A 24,303-nucleotide genomic window follows, 5' to 3' on the forward strand; every position below is an offset into this window, starting at 1 on the left:
CCTCCCCCGGCCCGAGGCCCTGGCGCCCGGAGGAAGCGAGGACCTGAGGACCCGCACCTGGAGTGGGTGCGGACGGCGGGGCCCAGGGCTGGCCCGGCACCTTCGCCCCGCCCGGCCCCAGTGCGGCCCCGCGGGTGCCTGCGGGCGGTACGTGGGCGGGGCAACCCCAGAGCCCTGGGCCGGGGGAGGTGCCAACGGAAAGACGGGAAACCCGGGAACCCGGAGGATTCCCTAAGCACCGGAGACCCGGGGGTCAGCCAATCTTCATTCGGACGCGGGCAACAGGCTTAGGTGGAGATATCCGCCGCAAGTTGTTACCGAGGCACCGCCCCCAAATTCTCCAGCCTTCCCTTAAAGGCCCATCGCTGTCTGGGATCTGTTCATTTATAAAGCTTGTTCATTTTCATGATTTCTGGCGAGGAGATTCTACATTCGACCGGCAGGCCTACTAGTACTTTTGTTCCAAGAGTCTGCATATTTGAAATGAAACAGTCTGCATAATTGAAATGAGTCCTCTTTGGGTTTTATTTTTGCACAAAATTTTTTAAAGAGTGTAGGCCCATAAACACGTTTTCGCTATAGCAGTTTCTAGTTATTTGTGTTTTGGGTTTTTTTTTTAACAGAAAAACTACAACTCACATTTTGTGTTTTATTGATATTCAATTTACATAACAGGCTCAAATGCAATTAAGTTCTGCATACATACATGTTTAATCTATAAAGCAACTTTGGTCATTTTCTTTGAGGTATATTTATGAAGTACAAGTTTTAAAGAAACATCACAAAAATATTCAGCCTGCCACTGATCATTTTTGTGAATTGAACAAAGTCTTCAAGTTTATAATCTAGTGACTCTTGCTCACAGCCACACTGCATAAATCAAAAAACCCCCAGGTAAGCACACTGGTACCCCAAGGTAGGTTTGTTGGGAATCACCCAGAGAAATCCATTTTCTCTGCAATTAAGTCAATACTTTCATTCTCTACAGGCATCTCAAAAATGACTTTAGCAATCTCCTGTGGCTCTGGGGAAAGAAAGAAACATTTAACTAAAGGCAAGCATCATCTAAACAGTAAGAATATATACAAACTATTCGGCACTGTCTTTCACTTGTTCCAGAGACATCACTTGTATTGAGACATATATGAAATTTTTCATGAAAGAGCCAAAGCTTCTTCTGGCTTCAAACTTCAGTCAGTGCCCTACTATTGGTACATAGTGCTCCCAAAAGTTTTTATTGAAGAGCTAAAGTTTGTGTCTGGTTATAACTTACCAGCCGAAACAGGCCGCACACATGAATGAATAAATGAAGACATATGTGGATACTGAAAAGTAATCCACAAATTATTCTCGACCACGTGGCTCACTTCCACCATGAAAGACTGCTAAGTTGAAGCCAAGCTTAGTTCAAGTATTCATCTGATCTGTCACTTAATGCCCAGACTTTAACATAATCCTCTGGTTTTTTAAATCAGAGCATGGTTCTTCATTTTGAGTGCTGGTATCCTAAATGTTTCCTTTTCCAAAATCGACTCTTCTGCCATTTGATACATGAAGGGGCAAGATAATCTCACCTCTGAGAGCTACCTGAAGAAGAAACAACTATTTCTTCAAAAAAATACACCATGGCTCGAGAACCTTTCAGATAACTACCAACTTGCAGATTCAAAGGTTTGACCATTGAATTTGCATGCTAAATAAGTGAAGACACTGTAATATTTATAGTACACAAACTTAGGAATGTTATAATATATGCCTGAAAACTGGTCCTTCAAAAGTAGTAATGATAAAGAGGTTTATTCTTCTATTGTCTTCTTTAGCCTCTTGAATGTATCTCAACTGGGAAAGCAGCCTATTGGACACCTCCCGATTCTGTGCTAACAGATAAAGCATCAAACTTCAAACCTCACTGTAAAACTGAGGCCACGCTACTCAGTTCAGAGTGTCTCATTTTCTTTTTGTATCAGAAATTCAAATCCACAACATATTTCATGCTTCACTGGAGAAAGTCACTGCTTAGAATTTTGTATAAGAAGTGAAAGAATGGATTGTTAAGGCCATCAGAAACTAGTTATCAAATTAATGTTATTAAAATGAATGCTCATATTAGAAGTACCAATAATGAGAAAATGTGGAAATGTTCCTATGACAATTAAAATCCTTCATCCTCTGGTTTTCTTTAAGATGTTTTCTTTTAGTTCCAAGTATCTCCACAACTTCAGGCCTTGAGATCACTAGCTTTTGACAGTCATGCCAGTCTTGTTCTTATTTAGTAGATCAAAAGTTCTCTGAAGCATAATGAGTGAGCTCTTTAACTGCAAACAAAATTAATTTTCAAAATCAGATTGTTTATATTTTTCTTATTTTTATGCCAAAAATTTACATTTATATTCAATATAGTTTTGTTTATACTGATGCCAAAATAAAAGACTGAATTTATAAAACACGTGGCTGCTCAGGGTTCACATCAGGATGACTAAGAAGGAGCTCTTCCTGTCGGCTGTGGTCCTGCACTTCCCCCTCCACGCTCCTGCTGTGCATTCCGCCTCCCAGCAGGTGCTTTTCTTAAATTGTTTCCCAAGTTGCACTGGACTCTCCGCTATCCCCTAAACAACTCAAGTTCTACCTCCAGGCCTCTGCTTGCTATTATGCTCACACTGTCTTCACCCATTTAAACTTACCCATCCCTACCCTCTCCATGAGGGTCATCATGCCTTTAAACTCCCAAAGCATTACTACTTACTTGACACTTTGTACTTTTATAGTGTTTAACAATACACACAGACATCTGATTTCTCTAATAAAATTAACAGGCAACTTGACAGCAAGAATTATGTCTTATGCTTCTTTATATTCATTCATTTGTTCATTCATTCAGGTAATGTTAATTGCTTACCTACTACATGCTGTGAATGTACTAAGCCAAGTACTGGGTATACAATGGTAAACCAAACAGGCACTATCCCTGCCTTCATGAAGCTTACAGACTAGTGTGGGATAAAGAACTAAAACTAATCATCACATATATAAATATATACTTCCACAATGCATTAAGTTTTTGACTGGAGGATGGCAGTGTCGTTTTCTGAAATACGTCAGCTAGAGGAGAATCAGTCTGGCTCAGGATGAAAACTGAATTGTTTTGGACATGATCAATTAGTGCTCGCCTCTTAGCATCCAGGTGAAGATGCCAAGTCAGCAGGTGACTATGTGAGCCCGGAGCGCAGGGAAGAGGCCAGGGTAAGAGAGACGGATTTGGGAATCATAGACTATATGGTCTTTGTGACTGCCACGTGTAGCACAAGTAAGGGGAGTGGATGAGACCACCTAACAGGGAGTAGAGGAGAAGAGAAGAGAATCTAACACAGCCTGGAGTACTAGGCCGGGAAGAGGTTAGGAAGAGGAGATGATTTTAACCAGCAAAAAGCAGTTTTACTTTATTTATACTAAGTAAAAGAAGCCAGTCACAAAGACCATATAGTCTATGATTACATTTATATGAAATGTCCAGAATGGGCAAACCTATAGAAATAAAAAGTAGATTAGTGACTATAGGAACTGAGAGACTGCTAATGGGTACAGGGTTTCACTTGGGGGTAATAAAAATGCTCTGGATTTAGGCAGTGGGGAAGGTTGTACAACTTTGTGAATATGCTAAGAATTTTTTAAAAGGTGAATTTTATAGTATGTCATTTATATCACAATAAAGCTGGGGTTTTTATGGTTTTTAAAGAAGGAAAGATTAGATACGCTTCAAGAAAGGAGTGGTCAGCTCTTATCAAATGCTCACATAGTAAACTGAAAAAAGGTATATTAATTTTAAAAGCCAGAGGTCACTGGGGACCTTCACTTAAGGAATATCACTGGAAGATATGGGGGAAGAAAACAAGGCTGGAGTGAGCTGAAGAGCAAATGAGTGGCTTAAATAAAGGCATCTAATTTTGCTCCCTCCTGAAACCCCACTAAAAGCACAATAAAGGGATTTTTTTAAGGCATAAATCCATGAGGACAGGGAGAACAGAAGCGGCAAAAGCAGCAACACAACATCGGAAGCTAGAAGGCAGATGGATGACTTAGCAGACCAGAAAAAGTGGAATCCTAAACTAACTGTGGAGAAAGCTGAGAGCCAACCAGATTTACCCTGAAGAATCCTCAAAAGCCTCGGGAATTGACAGGAATCTCTAGAAGTCAGAATAAAGAGAAAGGGACTAAAAATGAGGATTATACCAAAAAAAAAGGTTGAGACCATCCCCCTATGACCTGTCCTCCTCCATCCCTCTACTTTCACTCTGCTCCTAAAATGCTGGCAGCCAGCCCTTAATCCTTCAGGAGACTAGAAGGCTATTCTCTACAGAAACTGACCAATCTAAGAAGAAAGACCTAAAGATAGTGATACCAGGGTTTCTCAGCCAACAGCCCTGCCAGATCTACAGAGAGGTTCAGGGTACACCAACCCAACCCATGTTAAGAGCTTAAGAGTTTCTGGTCCACACAAGCAGACAACCAAGGACTACAGACATCCAATGAAATCCTCTTACTCTAAGGATAGAAATCAGGGGGAAAGGATCTTGATGGAAACCGAATAGGCAAGAAGAAGGGGAAAAATTTTTAACCATCAGTAATATGATCAGAGAGATGAAGACACTATAGTCATTTTAAAAGATCACAATGCCATAAAAAAGAAAATTCACAAAAGTAATAGGTCTTTGAAATTAAAAACTTGTTAGCAAAAATTGAAAAACAGAAGAATGTGAAGATTAAGTTGAGGAACTCTGAGGAAGCAGAACAAAAAGGCAAAGAGATGGAAGCTGGAAAGAAAAAGTAAGATTAGACAGCCTGTCCAAAAGAAGGCAGACATCTGAATTACAGGAGCCATAGAAAGTCAGAAGACAGAGTGGAGCGGAGGAGATCATCAACTGTGTAACTCAGTATTTCCCAGAACTAAAGGGCAGGAGTTTCCAGACTGAAGGAGGAGGAACGGTAACAGCCTCAGAATTCTCGGTAGCAACACTGAAAGCTGAAAAACAATGGAGCAATGCTCTGAAGGAACGTTGTTTCCAAGCTAGCATTCTATCCCCAGCCAAACTATGAATCAAGGGGAAGGACAGAATAAAAACTTTTCACACTAGTGAAGTCTTAAAATATTTACTTCCATGTTCTCTTTCTCAGGAAGCTACTGGAAGATATGCTTCATTAAAAGGAAGGAGTAAACCAAGAAATCAGAAAACATTCTGGATATAGGAAACAGAGGAAACTCAACAGGAATCCCCGGGAGGAGAGCTGTGCACCTGCAGAGAGGGTTCCTGGGCCCGACTGGAGCCAGTCAGAAGACGCCACTCATAGAATACCTGAGGAGAATGAAGGTTAGGGGAGGAGACGTCCACAACAGAGCATTAGGAGATGAGATACTTATAAATAATGCAATAAGCTAATCAACTGTCATAAGACATTTTCAGGGATAAGAAAAAGCACGGTTTATTTCATGGCTCAGCTCAGAATAGCAAACTTAGTCCAAACAAAGCAAACACTGGATACTGATCTAACCAAAATTATAACTTCTTTGGGAGGATGGGGGAATCAGAAAAGAGGACAAGAAGAGATGAAAGAAAAGAAAACCCTTATACTCCATAATAGGAGGTTGAAAGATCATGTCTTTTTTTTTTTTTTAAAGATTTTTATTTATTTATTTGACAGGATAGAGACAGCCAGCGAGAGAGGGAACACAAGCAGGGGGAGCGGAAGAGGAAGAAGCAGGCTCCCAGCGGAGGAGCCTGATGTGGGGCTCGATCCCGTAACGCTGGAATCACGCCCTGAGCCGAAGGCAGACGCTCAACCGCTGTGCCACCCAGGCGCCCTGAAAGATCATGTCTAAAACTGAAAAATCAAGATGTATCAATACATGCTTGTTGCTTATAAATATGGAGGTAAACACAAAAAGAAACTAAAAGAGTTAAAGATTGTTGTGTTTGGCAAAGTAGATCGTGGGATTGCTGTCTTTCTGAACAAACCTTGTAGAAAAGTTAACCATGTGAAGGAGTCACTTTGGTGAAAATAAAACCTTAAAAAATGAATGCGTTATGAAGGATAAATTAGTGACAGCCACAGCAGACAACTCTGAAAGAGCCAGACTGTGAAAGGGAGCGAGACAAATGGGCAGACAGAGAAGGATGTGGATGGTGTGGGTGCTTTAATATAGGAAAGACTAGAGCAGGGCCATGTGCAGATGGGAAAGATCCAGCTGACTGAGGGAGACTGAAAACAGAATGCCAGAGGGTGATGGATGGAGTCTCCCACTAACCCCTGCTGGGACTCTCCCTACAGGCAGAGCAATGCTCTTGACAGGCATGGACAGGAGGGCGGGTTGCAGTGATTGGAAGGTCTGTACATTTGGCTATAGAAGGAAAGGAAAACTCTCTTTTCTCCTTGAGGCAGGGTTATCAGTTGAGAGTTGGGGAAAATATGACCCACTCTTGCTGGGGGTGGGGAGGGGTGGAGAATGTCACCAGGAGCTGTAGATACTGTGCATTTGAAGAATGCCTAGTTGAAGTGTCACCTTTAATGCCCCACATGATATCCTGAGAAATGCTCAATAATTAGATCTTCTAAAAAACAAACCAATGCATAGAAGAGAAGAACGGAAGGAAACAAAATATTAACAGTGACTGTCTGAATGCTAGAACTATAGGTTTTCTTCTCTTCTACCACTCTCTAGTTTTCAATCCTGGAAAGTATGCATATGCTATATCATAATGGAAATAGTAATCTTTATTTTTCAAAGGGAAGCCTGTGTTTTGGTTCATGGAACTGAGCAGCACATATTGATGATACTGTGTTCAAGAGATAAATGTTTATAACAAAACATCAAAATAGCCTAAATGTTCATTCTTCAATGGAGAACTGGTAAAATAATTAATTATACCACATTTATACAGTTGAATTCTATGCAGTTGTTAAAAGAAGAGGAAGACCTTTATGTGCTAATATGGAAACATCTCCAAGATATATGGTTAATAGATAAAGTAATCAACAGTGTATGCAGTATCTACCATTTCTAGAAAAAGAGTTAATAGTAAGTATAAATTTTTATATAGAAGTATGAATAAAAAGAATAAGGTAGATGTATACAGTTGACCTTTGAACAACACGGGTTTGAACTGCATGGGACCACTTGTACACAGATTTTTTACAGGACAGCACTGTAAATGTGTTTTCTCTTCTTTATGATTTTCTTAATAACATTTTCTTTTATGTGTTAATTGACTGATATCAGTAAGGCTTCTGCTCAACAATAGGCTATTTGTAGTTAAGTTCCTGGGGAGTCAAAAGTTATACACAATTTTCCACTGCGCAGGGGTCAGCACCCCTAACCCTACCATTATTCAAGAGTCAAATGTACATGCTGATAAGGAAAGATCTTCAAAATATATTACTAATCATAAAATGAGGGTATGGAAGAGTGTGTACAGAATGCTTCCACTTTTAAAAGAAATACAAGTGACTGTACACATAAAATGCGTAATACAGAAACTGGCAAGGGTAGTTGTCTCTAGGAGGGGAGAGTCTTCAAATAACGGTATAGTGAATATTCTCACACAACAGGGGAAGCAACTGGTTCATACTGCTATGAAAGTACTAAGTACTATGGTACTGAATTGCCTACCTGTTCAAGCATCACGATGGAGTCTCGGAGCACTCCTTTTAAACGACGGGCCTGATCATTTTTCTTTTGAATATTTTCCGCTCTTGACACCATATCAGAGGCTAAACTGAAAAAAAAATCTTAAAAATCAGGGGAATAGCATCTGATCTTTCATTTCTAGAAATCATTCATGTCCTATAAATTTGCAAACAAAACAAAAATTAAACAAAAAAAGTTTATGACTACAGAATGGTTAGCAGATCCGAATGTCTAAACTAGAATTAAGTTTTCTACAACTAAAGAATTATTGAAATAACAACAGGTTGGGAGGGAAAGACTTACTGTAAAGATTTCTCTTCTTGGAGGTGCAGACGGTAAAAGGACTGAGCTGCATATTCTATCTTTGACAGCTTCAGAAACAGCATCACATTCAACAGAACGAGCAACAGCAAACTAGGCAGAACAAATCATAGCTGGTTAGCCCACTCTTACCCAGGCCTAAGCGCGGCTCGTGCAGAATATGCGCGCAAAAATTCCGAAAACGTATGTCGTCCAGACTAGTTTCCTTTTTTTTTTTTTTAAGATTTTATTTATTTATATGACAGAAACAGCCAGCGAGAGAGGGAACACAAGCAGGGGGAGTGGGAGAGGAAGAAGCAGGCTCCCAGCGGAGGAGCCCAGTGTGGGACTCGATCCCGGAACGCCGGGATCACGCCCTGAGCCCAAGGCAGACGCTTAACGACTGCGCTACCCAGGCGCCCCTGTCTAGACTAGTTTCCAATTGTTATTATTTAAATTAGTTATTTCTATTTTATTGTATGAAATAATTACATTTAGGTATTAAATAGACAGTGAGGAAAAAGTTGAAAGGTAACTAGAGTGACAGTAAACCTCAAAGAAAGTAGGTTAGGATTGTCCCTGATATCTCTCCTCTCTGGGAGGAATCCCAGCCAGTGCTGATGTGCGACCACCAGCTTAGAAATCTACCAGGGAAGCTTTCGAGATCTATTTTTGGATGCCTCCAGCTTAAGCACCCATAATGCTGCACTTCAAGAAGGAAATGAAGATCAATATGGACTTGATCTTACATAGATGAACAGGCACCTTCCTCCCATGGAAAGCCACAACAAATTTTTTAAATTACTAGTCAGCAAAAATTTATTCTAGTTCAACTTAGACAAAGGAAGTATCAAATCCCAAACATACGTGAATGGTATCATACATAAAATGTGACATGCTAAATGAACTTACTCTATTGGTTCTCATAGCAGCTTTTCAATTGAATGGATATATTTCTTATTACACATATATGCAAATATATAGGTGGCATCGTATCTCTCCTATTTTTTCTGTTAAAATATTGGCTTACCCTTACAAACATATCGTATTCATCTTTACCTGTCCAGAAGAGGATTTTTTAAAAAATGAAAACTAAGGTAGGAGCAACAAAATAAAATCTATGATATTATTGTGGCACTGAAATGGTACGTAGGTCAACATTTCAACATCTGACTATAAATTTTCTGCAGAGTGCTGTAAAAGATCACTGACAATATTTATTATTCAAAATTGCTGCAGCAAACCAACTTCAGCAGGATATGAAAACCTTTTGTAAAACTCAAAGGTATATCAAACATTTTCTACAATCAGAAATCTGTAATTAGGGGTGCCTGGGTGGCTTAGTCGTTAAGCATCTGCCTTCGGCTCAGGGCGTGATCCCGGAGTTCTGGGATCGAGCCCCACGTCAGGCTCTTCCGCCGGGAGCCTGCTTCTTCCTCTCCCACTCCCCCTGCTTGTGTTCCCTCTCTCGCTGGCTGTCTCTCTCTCTGTCAAATAAATAAAATAAATATTAAAAAAAAAAAAAAGAAATCTGTAATTAGAGAAAGCAGCTGATATGAGAACTTCATTCCAAAAAATATTCACCAAGAGTATATCACCCAGTCAGAACCAATTCAATTAAATCTAATTGACTACCTCAATACTCAAATACAGCCATGTAGATAACAGTCACCTAAATATGTCTGCCTGAGAGATTCCTATCGAATACTCTGAGGTTCTCGATCCCTGCTCAAGACCTACTGACTCAATCTCTGGGACTGAGGCCTAGAAATCTGCATTTTAGAAAGTGATCCTAAAGGGTAAGGATCACTGGTCTAATCAAACAGAGCAAAACAACACTACTGAGATTTCATCAGCCTACATATATAAATATTCTCTTTAAGTTTATGGAACTTCCAATAAAAACCTATGATGGTAGAAATAAGTCAGATTAATTTAACAAATAAAACATTTAGGGATGCCTGGGTGGCTCAGTCAGTTAAGCATCTGATGCTTGATCTCAGCTCAGGTCTTGATCTCAGGGTCATGAGTTCAAGCCCTGCATCGGGCTCCATGTGCAAAGCCTACTTAATAAATAAATTAATTGGGGCGCCTGGGTGGCTCAGTCGTTAAGCGTCTGCCTTCGGCTCAGGGCGTGATCCCAGCGTTCTGGGATCGAGCCCCACATCGGGCTCCTCTGCTGGGAGCCTGCTTCTTCCTCTCCCACTCCCCCTGCTTGTGTTCCCTCTCTCACTGGCTATCTCTATCTCTCTGTCAAATGAATAAATAAAATCTTCAAAAAAAATTAACTAATTAATTAAAAAACATTTACTGAATGTGTACTTGGCATTCCCTCAAATTTAATAATTCTCCTGAAAACCAAAAACTATCAGACTTAAGCATATAAAATTCATGTTTTTGTAGACCAAAATCAGTCAAATAGTGGCAATTTCTACACAATAACATACAAATGTATCCAAATCCTTTTGGAAACTATTAAGAGATAAGTGAAGACACAAGCAAAATAAGCGTTCAAAACAAATACTTACAAAATACTCATCACCACAATAAGGGCTATGTTACAGCTTTCCATTTCCTTTTTCTTTCCTGCAGATCACACACACACAAATATATTAGAATAGGATTGTGATTAACACTGGTTAAAATTTAATTTCATTTGAAAAGAACTGGAAAAGAAAATTTTTACATGATTTGTAAAGACAACTTGATGTAGGGTAAAATCCCAGCACCCTTTTTGCATTTCGAATATCTTGACTAATTTGAAACAAATCTACAAAAAGAAAACCTACATCAGTCCTGCAAATTCGGCTTACATTACAAATTAATTTACTCTAAAATAAGCGATTCAACGCATCATATATGATCTCTAGCTAAGTTCCACCTCTGCAAATAATATCTGAGCTGGGTTTATGTACACTGCTTCTCTCCTTTAAAAATTTTTTTTTTAATCATCCTCACCTGTTCTCTGTTGCCAAAACTTTTAAATTCCAAAACTAAATCATTATTAACCTTAAATAGCAGATAAACATTCACACTAAGATATAAGAGGATTAGATAATGTAATTAGAAGAGGATTTGATAATGTAGAGGTATGAGAAGGAAGGCAGTTTTATAGTTCTGAGAGGGAGGGAGTAACAGTAGAGGGAAATTGTCTCCAAAATTAAGAGTGGGAATAATAAAAGTCAAATTCCATCTTTGCAATTTGTTGGGCTGGACCTGAGAGCAGATAAGGATTAAAAGCATATAATCAGTTTAGTACTTTCAAGAGTAGAAATTAAATGTCTGTAAATGCTAGGTTAGAAATTCATGAGTGGGGGCACCTGAGTGGCTCAGTCATTAAGTGCTGCCTTTGGCTCAGGGCGTGATCCCGGTGTTATGGGATCGAGCCCTGCATCAGGCTCCTCTGCTGGGAGCCTGCTTCTTCTTCTCCCATTCCCCCTGCTTGTGTTCCCTCTCTCATTGACTGTCTCTCTCTCTCTCAAATAAATAAATAAAATCTTAAAAAAAAAAAAATTCATGAGTGAAGCATCCAGTAGCTGGGGACGGTGGTAGGTACCGCTGACTTGGGGCGCACATGGTCTGTCCATTGGAGCAGCTACTGCTAAGCTCCGACTGATTGTTGCTGTGAAGGGATTTGAGTGCAGAGCTGTCAGATCAGAGTTTTTATATATAAATGTCCAATTTTTAAAATATCGCCTGGGCCCAATAAAATACATCAACTTGCCATATGCCTGCCATTTTGTGACTGCTTCTTTACACTTATACATTAGTTATTTTTAAGGAACTCAGAGTTTGATAAACATTATCAGAAAAGGAGAGGAAAAGGGGAGACCTCTTAACCGATGTGTCTATAAACAAGACACATATACTGCTTCATGTAAGTAAACTAAAATCTTCCATGTCTGTTTACCAGATAACAACTACCTGAAACATCCCCTCTGGCATCTAAGCCCACATCTCCAGAAGAACGCTGAGAAGAAAGTTTAGGAACTGTTTCTGCTGTTCGGTTGAATGTTCGCCTTCTCCTTCTCAGGCCACTAAGTTTTCCAGTGTCCTCAATGGGCTGATTTAACATAGATTCTTCCATTAACAAGTCGGATTCTAAGAAGGAAAAAAAATCTTTAGACAGTAGAGAAACTTCAACTATAAGATACAGGGACAGGAGGAGTTGTTTTGTTTTTAGTTTGGTTTTTTTTTAAGCCTTGGTAACTTTAACTATTACTTAGGTTCTTATGGCCTAGATTCAAACCTTATTCTTAATAAAAAGTTTTGGAGGGTAAAGGGATCTTATAATGAGGCTTCACTATTCTAGGAAGAATTATGTGTATTAATAAATGATGGGATCATCAGAGCAAATTCACCATGTGCTATATTAAATATTAACATAATGATTTCAGCTACAAAAACAACAGGCTACCCACTTACATTGGATCATTAGAAAGATTTCCAAGATAGATTGTGGTACTTGATTGTCAATAACAAAGGAAGAAGTAGCATATAATAGTTCTAGTTTTCAATGAGGGTTTGCAAAAAAGTAAGTACTGGTAAGGAAAACCTGCAAACAACCTAAAAACCTAATTTTTGTCATTTGTCTCAACCTTTCCTTCACCAGATTTTTTATTAGAAGCTCATTATCCAGTGGCCAAACTAATTTTTGAATTTCATTTTCTTTGCTCCTGATTAGGAGTTTAATAATGAATAGCCAAGAGAAAAGAGCAGGGAAAATATTCAACAAATTTGATGATGAAGACTTAATTTACCCTGAGCTGTCTGACCCCCAGCTTTTCTTTAATCAGAATTAATTATATTCACATATATATTTTTTTTCTCATGTTTTATTTTAAGGAATATCCAAACAGAACAACTATATCACTTCCCCAGTCTAGTACCCACCACCACCAAATCCATATATGTACATGATACCTACTATTGCTAAGTGGGCTTCCATAAACCCAGGGAAGCTGCATTCATAAGGATTGCGGGGGCGGGGGGGGGGGCAGGGGGGAGGGCCCAAGGAGCACAAATGCGTATTTGTGATCAAGTTACACAGTCTCTCATTGCCGTCAGCTTCCTTGGCTCTTTGAAGAGGCTGTGATCACTCCTAACTGTGTGATCTTGGACAAGTCACTTAACTTCTCTCTCTCTCTTCCAGTTTTTATTCTTTAGTAAAATGGGGGAAAAAATAACAATACCTACCCCAGGGCCTAATATTTATAAAGCACACAGAACACTTCTGGCATATAACAAACATAATAAAAGTGTTTGTTAGATCAATGAAAATTAAAAAGTTTTCAAATTCCAAGTAGGGTATAGTTAGAACCACTTCAATAGGAGTCAATCCAACATCATCCGAAATGAAGAATCAATCTGTTTTGTTAGTAAATACTATATTTACAAAAATAGATAAACCAAGAAATTTACAAACCAAGCTGTTTGAAATAGTCCTCCAAGGAACTCCAGGAATTCTTTTCAATTAGAGATTTGATAATGGCCCATGGTTGTTTTCTGTATTTCAAATCTGTGGAAACTCTAATAAAATAAGGAGGAAAGAAGAATATTAATTTAAAGGAAAGAATTTAATTCTATAAACATTGCAATTAAGTGTAAGATTATATTCAGTGGAAAGCCAAAAAGACTGAAAGTCATTAGATTATAAAAGAAAATTTGTTCACTGATCATGACTTCTTAAAAAATTGCTGTATGCTGCTAATAACTTCATGAAATATTCCTTCTAAGTACTTGGCATTTTATTCTTTTCTTTCTCTAGCCCTGAATTTTCTTAACTTAAATAGCAATAAAGGCTCAAAATAAATTCTAAATTTTCTAAATGCCTTTTATAAAAAATCTCTAGTGGTCATAAATTGGTGAAAATAACTACATTGGCTAAGACCAGGCAAAGCACATGGTGGCCCATCACTGTCTTTGATGCACCACCATTTCTTATTTCCCACTGCAGCAATGTGCTCACCATGTGCTCCTCAAGATCTCACAGCCACCCTGACATTAGATAGGGTCCTGTGACTAGTCCTGGCCACTGGACGTGAAACCAGTTCTACAACTACTCTCTTCCTGTAGCAACTGAAACGACACACATTCTGGATTATGTTGCTCCAGGATGTAAAGCACTCCTCAGCATGCAGCCTTGCGTGAGGAATCCCATCCCTCTGCTGACCATGAGGGGATGTGTAATTTGAGCAAGGAATAAAGCTTGGTTGTGTAAGGATACTAAGATTTTAGGATTGATGTGTTCCAGAATATAAACTCACCTCACGTGACTAAAATACTTATATACCATAGCTCACCTCAGCCGGCATTTCTGCTTTGAGGATCGGATGATCTGGTATCTGTTCAGGGTATAGAAGTAATCATGGTAGGGAACATCATGTGTTAGTACTTCCGAATCTACCAAATAAAACCGTGCTTCCTGACTTTCTTTATTCAGCGTCTGCCAAAATAAGATTTAAAAAATGGTTGCATGTTCAAATTTAATACATTAAATTCCTTGCCAGTTTAGAATATATATATAACTAGAATTCCTTCTCAAAAATTATAAAAGACATGAGAAGCCTCCATACACACTAGGAGAGCCGCCATGTTGGCTGTGCTATCTATGAACTGAGAAGATGGGGCCTGCAGAAATAATGCTATGTGCTGCCTCTCATTTCATTGTACAATTATTTTTTCTTTCTTTTAGGTTTGAGGAGGAGAGAGAAACCATATAGTCTTTTGTGTATGTTATTAGTTTATAAAGAATTGTAAATGTTCCTGATACGGGAACAATTCAAAATTCAATTGAACGAAGCAAGGATCCACCCCAAAATTCTTAAAAATGGAACAATCACCCTTCACCAAAAGAGTGAAGGAAGAGGACAACCAAAGAACACACTGCTTTCCCTAAACAGGATTTGGAGTGGTTGCTGGCCAATCCTTCCTCATTTTAACCACAGCTTTTCAAGGTTATCAAAGGCTCCAATATCAAAATACCAAACTTTTCTTATATGTTTGAAAATCTTTTGAAAAAAAAATTTAAGTCCTTTTTAACACTGGATAAAAGCCACAATCACATAACTAGTTCAGATATTAAGACATTTTCTAACTATTTGCAGAACTGACACACTCTACTTCAACACAATTTGGTCAAACACAAACTCCACTATAAAGACAGTGCCATGCTGGCCACTGAGTAGAGCACCAAGTATCTTATAATCTCTTCCCACACACCACCGCAGCCCTCTAGTTATTTGGCCCTAACTCCAGACGTGATCTTGTATATCAGATTCCAGGAGTGCTCTTTTTTAAACCATTTATTATGGAAAAGTTCAAACATACACAAGAATAGAAATGAAGTATAACAAACCCCTCATAAACTCATCAACCAGCTTCAACATTAACTCTTGCCCAGTCCCGCTTCATCTGTACCCCATCTCCACATTTCCTCCCTCCACCACCATGCTCTGCCTGGCTAGATTGCTGTTACAGGATAACCCAGACATCAGTATAATTTTATTCATAAATATGCCAGTGTATCTCTTTATAATTTCTTTATTGGGTCTCTTTAAAAGATACTCTTTTCTTTAAAATATAGCTACAATACCATTATTACATGTAAAAATTAGTAATTCCTTAAATCTCATAAATATATTTTTAGTTGGTTTGTTTGAATTAGGATTGAGTTGATTTGGTTGGTATGCCTCTTAAGTCTCCTTTTAATCTGACGGTTTCTCCTCCCTTTTTTTTTTTTTTTTGCCACTTATTTCTTAAAATTGTCTTGTAAACTGGTGACTAGGACAGGCATCTTCTCTCGTTCCACACATACGATTATTTTGGAATACTAACAGAGTAGACATACCTGCTTTTCAGTGGCAGCGGTGCACTTTCCAGTAAGTGGATTATTAAGAACTATAGTGTAGGTCATGGTTCTCAGTTGATCACCTCCAGGTTCTACTTTCCAAGGGGTGGACACTACATCTAATCACAGCAAACATAAAAAGACAGTTGGTTCTAAAAATCTGAAGAGTATGACTTAAAATGGAATCAGAGGTAGGGTTTGTTTTTTAATTATAATTAATATATGGTGTTATATTAATTTCAGGTGCATGATATAATGATTCTATAATCTATACTTTACCTATGACAAAAGTACTCTTAATCCCCTTCATGTATTTCACCCTTCCCCCTACCCACCTTCCCTCTGGCAACCAGCAGCTTGTTCTCTGTACTTAGCTCTGGCTTTTTGTCTCTTTTGTTCTTTGTTTTTTCGTTTTCTTAAATTCCACATATGAGTGAAATCATATTGTATTTGTTTTTCTCGGTCTTATTTCACTTTGCATTATACCCTCCATGTCCATCCATGTTGTTGGAAATGGCAAAATCTCATTCCTTTTTTATGGCTGGGTAATATTCCATTATATATACGTATACACACACACACACACACACATATATATATAAATACATTACACACACACACACACACACGTACATACATACCATTATTTATCCATTCATCAATTGATGGACACCTGGGTTTGCTTCCATATCTTTGCTATTGTAAATAATGCTGCAATAAACACAGGGATGCATATATCTTTTTGAATTAGTGTTTTCATTTTCTTTGGGTAAATATCCAGTAATGGAATTGCTGGATCATATGGTAATTCTATTTTAATTTTTTTCAGGAACCTCCATACTATTTTCCACAGTGACTGCACTAATTTGCATTCCCACCAACAGTGCACAAGGGTTCCTTTTTCTCCACATCCTCTCCAACACTTGTTCTTTCCTGTGTTTTTGATTCTAGCCATTCTGACAGGTATGAGGTGATATCTCATTGTGGTTTTGATTTGCATTTCCCTGATAATTAATGAAAAGAAGTAGTTTTTAATTATTTCAATTTTTATTTTTGGCCAGTCCTAACTTCGTTACAATTGTATTATCATTTCAACATCAAAGGAAAATAAAATTAAACGTAAGGCACTATTCTTGTATGTGACATGTTCCCCATCTTTAATCCATTTACTTCTAAATTGTGGTCTATGAATACACTTTTTTTCTTTAGAAAAGAAAATCAAAAGTTGTTTCATCTGTAGTCTTCATTTTGAAGTTCCCAGTACCTGGGAAGAGAAGTAAAGGCACCTGCCTTATCAAACACAAACAGAACAACATTTTAACATTTCCATTATTGAGGACAAAACCTTAAAAGACATTTTCCATTATGCAAAAATAAGACCTTGATCCCAGGGTGCCTGGGTGGCAGAGCGGTTAAGCGTCTGCCTTTGGCTCAGGGCGTGATCCCAGCATTATGGGATCGAGCCCCACATCAGGCTCCTCCGCTATGAGCCTGCTTCTTCCTCTCCCACTCCCCCTGCTTGTGTTCCCTCTCTCGCTGGCTGTCTCTATCTCTGTTGAATAAATAAATTAAAAAAATCTTTAAAAAAAAAATAAGACCTTGATCCCAACTTGTGGAAAAATCATGTTAATAGGAAATCATGTAATGAGAAATCATGTAATGTTAATGGCTTATCTGTCAAAATATTTAATCAAGGAAGGGACTATGGAATATAAATAACTAAATAACATTTCTAAACTAAGAAAGCTATAAGAAAATCTCTTTGTATTTATGCCAAGATCTTGGTTAAAATTCTCTCTTATTTGCTTAATAATACAGTGAGGGGCGCCTGGGTGGCTCAGTGGGTTAAGCATTTATTTGCCTTTGGCTCAGGTCATGATCTTAGGGGCCTGGGATTGGCTCATGCTCAGCAAGCAGTCTGCTTCTCCTTCTCTCTCTCCCTCTGCCTCCCGCATGTGCGTGTTCTCTCTCTCTAATAAATAAAATCTTTATTTAAAAAAAAATAATAACACAGTAAAAACATGCTTTGAACAGAAATGTATTTTAGAACATAGCACCATTCAGCAAAGATCATTTAACAAGCCAAAGACTAGGAATATACAGGTAACAGCATCATGAACTCTTTTCAAAGATCTGACTAAATCACCTAATGCTGTTAGCATTCACGGACTTAGGCACGTAGTATGCTTGACTGCTATTTGTCAACATCCTAAAATATAGAAGGCTTTATCTAACCCATTACCCATCATCAAAAAAAAATGAACCAAGCTTTATGATATAGCCTATATATATATATATATATATAAATATAAAATTTTATTTATTTATTTACTTATTTATGATCTCTTCACCCAACATGGGGCTTGAACTCATGACCCCAAGATCAAGAGTTGCATTCTCTTTGGACCGAGCAGCAAGGCACCCCTACCGTACAGGATTTGCTATAAAAAATAATTTATTTAGTTGTACATGAAAGAAGATACAAAACTTGTTCTAAAATAATTTTCAAAAAATTATTCTGATCATATGTCAGTCTGTTTCAGAAAAATTATACAAATAATCCATTGTTGATTAGCAATAGAATTTTAAGATATCATTGAATTCTGCTGTTAAAACTGCATACTATTTAACAAAGGAACTATTAACAAGGATAAAAGTGTGTCTTCCACTTATATTGTCACCAATGTTGCCAACAATCCTACTGAATATCATGTAGCAGAACATGAAATAATTAACAATATTTTGGAATAATCAAGCCCCCAATACCTAAGTAAAGGTCATCATGACAGAAAAATATTGGTGATGAAATTATAAGAAAAATGGCAACAATATACAAAGGACACATGCGCTATTTTGATATACTGAGTTAAAGTAATATAAAGCAGAAATTGTAGAACACTTTACAAATCCTTTGATGTAATATAGTTTTAAAACTGGTGAGTCTTCACATCTATTAGGATGGCTGTTATTACAAAGACTGAAAATAACAAGTGCTGGCAAGGATGTGGAGAAATTGGAAACTTTATGCATTGCTGGAGGGAATGTAAAATGATGCAGCCGCTTGGAAAACTGAATGGCCGTTCCTCAAAAAGCTAACCATAGAATTACCTATGATCCAGTAATTCTACTTCTAGGTATATGCCCAAAGGAATTGAAACCAGGGACTCAAACAGATATCTGCACATCAGTGTTCATAGCAGCATTATTCACAACAACTAAAAAGTAGAAACAACTCAAAACTCCCTCAATGTATGAATGGATAAGCAAAATGTGCTATATACATACAATAGAATGGTACTCAGCCTTAAAAAGGAATGAAATTCTGACACATGCTACAACAGATAAACCTTGAAGACATGCTAAGTGAAATAAGCCAGACACAATTGTGTGAGTCCACTTACATGAGGTACCTAAAGAAGTCAAATTCATAAAGACACACAGTGCAATGGTGGTCATCAGCAGCTGGGAGATGGGGGAATGGAGACTTACGGCTTAATAGGTAGAGCTGCAGCTTGGGAAGATGAAACAGTTCTGGAGATGGATGGTGGCGATGGTTGCACAATGTGAATGTACTTATTGCCACTGATTGAACACTTAAAAATGGTTCAAATGGTGTATTTTATGTTATGTACATTTTGCCACAAAAAAATTTGTGAATCTTGGGAATGGCTATATGGGTTTTATTATACTATTCATGCAACTTTTCTGAAGATTTACAATTTTCAAAATTAAAAAGTTGAATAGAAAGACTTAACACTGAGTTTTGAATTATGGAAGTAGTGTCACACAGCTGTAACAAAGATTTAAATGAATGCCTATTTAAAAGCTCCCTAATTTAAAAAAAATGCAATACTACCATCTTAGTGCTGGAATTAGGTTAAAACAATTGACTATACACAAATCTTTCTGTTAAAAAATAAATACTTCTTGAGCCTAAGAAGGGTGCGCCTGGGTGGCACAGCAGTTAAGCGTCTGCCTTTGGCTCAGGGCATGATCCCGGCGTTATGGGATCGAGCCCCACATCAGGCTCTTCTGCTGGGAGCCTGCTTCTTCCTCTCCCACTCCCCCTGCTTGTGTTCCCTCTCTCACTGGCTGTCTCTATCTCTGTCGAATAAATAAATAAAAATCTTTAAAAATATAAATAAAAATAAAAAAATAAATACTTCTTAATATTATTAAAAAGAAGCCTTTGTGCCACCTAGCTGGCTCAGTTGGTTAAGTGTCTGCCTTTGGCTCAGGTCGATCCCAGAGTCCTGGGATCAAGACCTGTACTGGGCTCCCTGCTCAGCAGGGAGCCTGCTTCCCTTTCTCCCTCTGCTGCTCCCCCTGCTTGTTCTCTCTCTCTCTCTCTTTCAAATAAATACATAAGTAATCTTTTTTAAAAAATAAAAATAACAAAAATAAAAAGAAGCCTTTGAAACCCATTCTCAAGAAATTGAACTTTGATTACCAGATAACAATTTCAGAAGATAGAATGGTGTGCAATCATAAACAAATTATCTCTTTGGGAGCAAACTTTCTTACTAATTCTAGGTCTAAATAGCAACAACATTCCTATTATTGTTTATACTTGTAATTAGCCAGAAGCCTTTACTTCCAAAAGCCACTAATAACATCAGATAGCAAATATAATCATCCATATCAAAGCTAGATCTGATATCAGACACCTAATACAGTTGTGAGTCAAAGAACAAACTTCAGGGGCGCTTGGGTGGCTCAGTCAGTTAAGCATCCTGCTTTTGATTTAGGCTCAGGTCATGATCTCAGGGTCCTGGGATCAAGCACCGAGTTGGACGCTGCACTCGGTGTGGAGTTTGCTTGAGTCTCTCTCTCCCTCCCCCTTTGCCCCGCTCCTGCTCTCTCTCTCTCTCTCAAATAAATAAAATCTATTTAAAAAACAAAAAACAGGGGCGCCTGGGTGGCACAGCGGTTAAGCGCCTGCCTTCGGCTCAGGGCGTGATCCCGGCGTTACGGGATCGAGCCCCACATCAGGCTCCTCTGCTATGAGCCTGCTTCTTCCTCTCCCACTCCCCCTGCTTGTGTTCCCTCTCTCGCTGGCTGTCTCTATCTCTGTCAAATAAATAAATAAAATCTTTAAAACAAACAAACAAACAAACAAACAAACAAAACGGAAAGAAAAGAAAGAGAAAGAAAAAAAAAAAAGAACAAACTTCATTTGGTACCAGCTAGTTCCTCCTGGGCCTTTTCAGCCATAAAAATGGCAGTGCAATATCAACAGGCATCATCTTAGAAAATTAAGAAAAATAACATATCCAACTCTTCTGAAATACCAAGTTCTCCAGACAGACATGAATAGCAAGAAAATACAAAATAGATTCAGAAGAGATATAGTTAAACATAAGCTACTCAGGGAAAAGGAAAATTTATATCCCTCAAATATTCCACATTCTTAAAACTAAAAGAACAGAAAAAAATGATTTTTTCAAACGTAAAGTTCTTCACATAATCACAGGACTCAATAGTTATCAATGAGAAATCACTTCGCTATACTCTGGATAATAAGAAAAAAATATTTTTTGTACCTAGAATCTATATCAATGACATAATCTACGAATTTGTAGTTATATAAAAATTTCACATAAAGCCATAATATTTAATGGTTAATAAAGTGGCTCAATTATGAACTATATTTAAATTGACTGTAGAATAACTTCCTCTTTGACTATACCAAATGACTCGACTTATATGACTCTCTGCTGCTACTGTTTGCTATATAAAATCATAGCAAGCTAAACCATGTGCTCCCAAATCTTATAAAATACTTTGGAATATGTAGGATAAAATCAGTTTCAAACTAACTATGAGCTTATCTGAGATGTTTACCAAAATAAAAGTTTGTTTGTTTGGTTTTTTTGTTTTGTTTTTTTAGATTTTATTTATTTGACAGAGAAAGATACAGCGAGAGAGGGAACCCAAGCAGGGGGAGTGGAAGAGGGAGAAGCAGGCTTCCCTCTGAGCAGGGAGCCCGATGCGGGGCTCCATCCCAGGACTCTGGGATCATGACCTGAGCCGAAGGCAGACGCTTAACGACTGAGCCACCCACGCGCCCCTCAAAATAGTAGTTTTAATACATAAGCAATGAAATCCTTTTTATGAGTATAACTAATTTCCTAACTAGAATCTTTTCTTTCTTTCTTTCTTTTTTTGTATTTTCATTGAGCTATAACATAGAGACTGCAATCTGAAGTGTATAGCTCCATGAATTTGCACAAAACACACACACACACACACACACACACACACACACGTGTACCACTACCCAGACCAAGATAGATTTTGCCAACATCCTAGAAGTTCCCTCCCACTTTTTAACCACTCAACTCTCCACACAGTAAATACTATGCTGATTCTGTATCCATAAATTAGTTTTGCCTGTTTTGAAATTTATATCAAGAAATCATAGTATGTACTCTTTTGTATCTGGCTTCTTTTGGTTAACATTAAATCTGTGAGATTTACTGATGTTGTTATAAGTAGCAGCAATTTGCTTTTTTCCATTGCTATATAGTACTCTTTTGTGTGAACATACACAATTCGTCTATCCATTCTAGTAATGGGTGGATATTTGGGCTCTTTTGTTTTGGGACCATTATAAACACGCTGCCACGAACACCGTAGTACATGGCATTCAGAGTACACATGTATCCATTTCTGAAGGATACATACCTACTAGTAGAATTGTTGAGTCAGAGAGAATTTTTATATTCAGCTTACTGCCAAACCATTTTGCAAAGTGACTATGCCAATTTATACCCTACCAGAATCCAATTGTTCCACAATGGAATCCCTTTAAATAAGGTTCAATCCAACCGAATTCCTACATTAATAAATAAACGGAGTTTAAGTTTCAAAGAGTTTGAACTTAATTGTAGGTAAGATCTAACTGAACAGTTAATCAATGCTTACATGTAAATTTAACCAAAATGCTTAAATACCAGTTTATATATCACCAAAATAAAACCAAAGCCTAATTTTCCCCGACAACATAAAATAGGCTCAACTCTTAAAGGATAATAAAATTCTCCCATATTTATCATCAGATAAACACAAGACCAACCAATTATATTTCTAGAATTGGCAAATCTCTGCATAAAGCGTGAACTGGTGAAGAGCAATTCAAACATTCTCTCAGCACTGATATGAAAAACACGGTTGATGTAAAGTCTTCCATGAAGATCTTTCTCAGGAATATTTTCTGGGGAAACAAACAGACAAAAAAAAACCATAGGACTGAAAGGGAAGAAACCAAGGAAAGGTAATTTAAAGATTTTGTTTTGTTTGTTTTGGCACAAAATGGTTTTTAATGTGATTACAATGATCAGCACATTCCCAAACACTATTAAAACTCTAAATTGGCATTATATACATAGGTACTGTATATAAGTATACATAATATGTATCTAATTAAACTATTTATGATCACTATCTCAGTCATCAAAACCCAAAAGATATAGAAATATTTAACTTGAGTGATATCAAACTCCCATAATATATCTACTCAAGAGAATTTCAAAAGTAACAAGATTAGTACTGGGACACATAGGAGTGTATCTACCACAGCAATTGGCAGGTCCTATTTCTGAATGCTCATACATTCAGTAAATATTAAGTCACGAATGGCTCTCACATCTGCTGCACTCACTAACTCGGGAGCCTGAATAATGTTTCCAGCCTGATTTAAAGCTGACTGCCCCAAGACAAGTAGCACTGTATTCACAACCTATTCTCAATACCACACATTAAAAGAACTAAGAAATCCTTCTGAAAAGTATTGTTCAAAGCTAAGTAATGGAATATTACATTTTTCTGGGAACCCATGTTTATATGGTGCTTACTATAAGTCAGGCATTGTACTAAGCACCTTACAAGTATCCATTCATCTTATCCTCACAGCAATCCTGGGAGATGGGTGGTATTATCATCATCTCATCGTATAGATGAGGAAAACTGAGGAACGGAACTGCCAAAGCTCCATAACTAGTGAGTGACTGAAATGGAACTTGAATTCACTGCAGCTCCAGGGCGCACAAACTTAACTTCTATTTTATACTGCCAGGAGTTTAATTTAGAAGAAGGGAGGGGAAGGGGAGGGGAAGGGAGGGGAGGGGAGGAGAAGAGTAAAAAAAGAGAGAGCAAGAGAAGGAAAAAGACAGCCAGGAATAAGAGCCTGGTAAAGGAAATAGAGTAAAGCAATCCAATATGAAATTTTAATGATTTCAGGACTGGGATTACCTGTTATCTCAAAGATTATGCTCCATCAGTACAGAATAAAGCCTGTGACAAAACCTCCCCATATTACTGGTATCATGCTCTAAGAATTAGCTGTGTAGAACATCTGTCAATATTAAGCCATTGGGAAGCAGTCTGGTCAAGTAAAGGCAGGAGTCTAAGAATCAGAACAATTCTTCTAGCTCTGCCTTCATCCCTACTATTGCTTTTTCTTCCTCATTAAATG

The 24,303-nt window shown here is 37.9% G+C and overlaps 1 protein-coding gene across 5 annotated transcripts in view; it reads right to left on the minus strand.

The window, feature by feature from the left end:
* Window positions 1-501: 501 nt before the first annotated feature.
* GRAMD1C (GRAM domain containing 1C) overlaps window positions 502-24,303 on the minus strand; it is an 86,979-nt gene continuing 63,177 nt past the window's right edge. For 3 of the 5 annotated variants that reach the window (XM_045785154.2, XM_045785152.2, XM_087861613.1), the window contains 9 exons: window positions 22,906-23,043; window positions 15,828-15,946; window positions 14,281-14,423; window positions 13,404-13,507; window positions 11,900-12,079; window positions 10,507-10,564; window positions 7,982-8,092; window positions 7,661-7,766; window positions 502-2,315 (listed from right to left, as the gene is read on the minus strand). In XM_045785154.2, the coding sequence (XP_045641110.1) occupies window positions 2,235-2,315; window positions 7,661-7,766; window positions 7,982-8,092; window positions 10,507-10,564; window positions 11,900-12,079; window positions 13,404-13,507; window positions 14,281-14,423; window positions 15,828-15,946; window positions 22,906-23,043 (1,040 nt within the window). In that variant the 3' untranslated portion in view covers window positions 502-2,234. The remainder of the gene's footprint in view (window positions 2,316-7,660; window positions 7,767-7,981; window positions 8,093-10,506; window positions 10,565-11,899; window positions 12,080-13,403; window positions 13,508-14,280; window positions 14,424-15,827; window positions 15,947-22,905; window positions 23,044-24,303) is intronic. The other 2 variants (XM_045785153.2, XM_087861614.1) reach the window with 1 other exon arrangement.

The sequence above is a fragment of the Ursus americanus genome, chromosome 4, assembly GCF_024610735.1.
Source record: "Ursus americanus isolate L20-20 chromosome 4, mUrsAme1.1.p, whole genome shotgun sequence".
NCBI lineage: Eukaryota > Metazoa > Chordata > Mammalia > Carnivora > Ursidae > Ursus > Ursus americanus.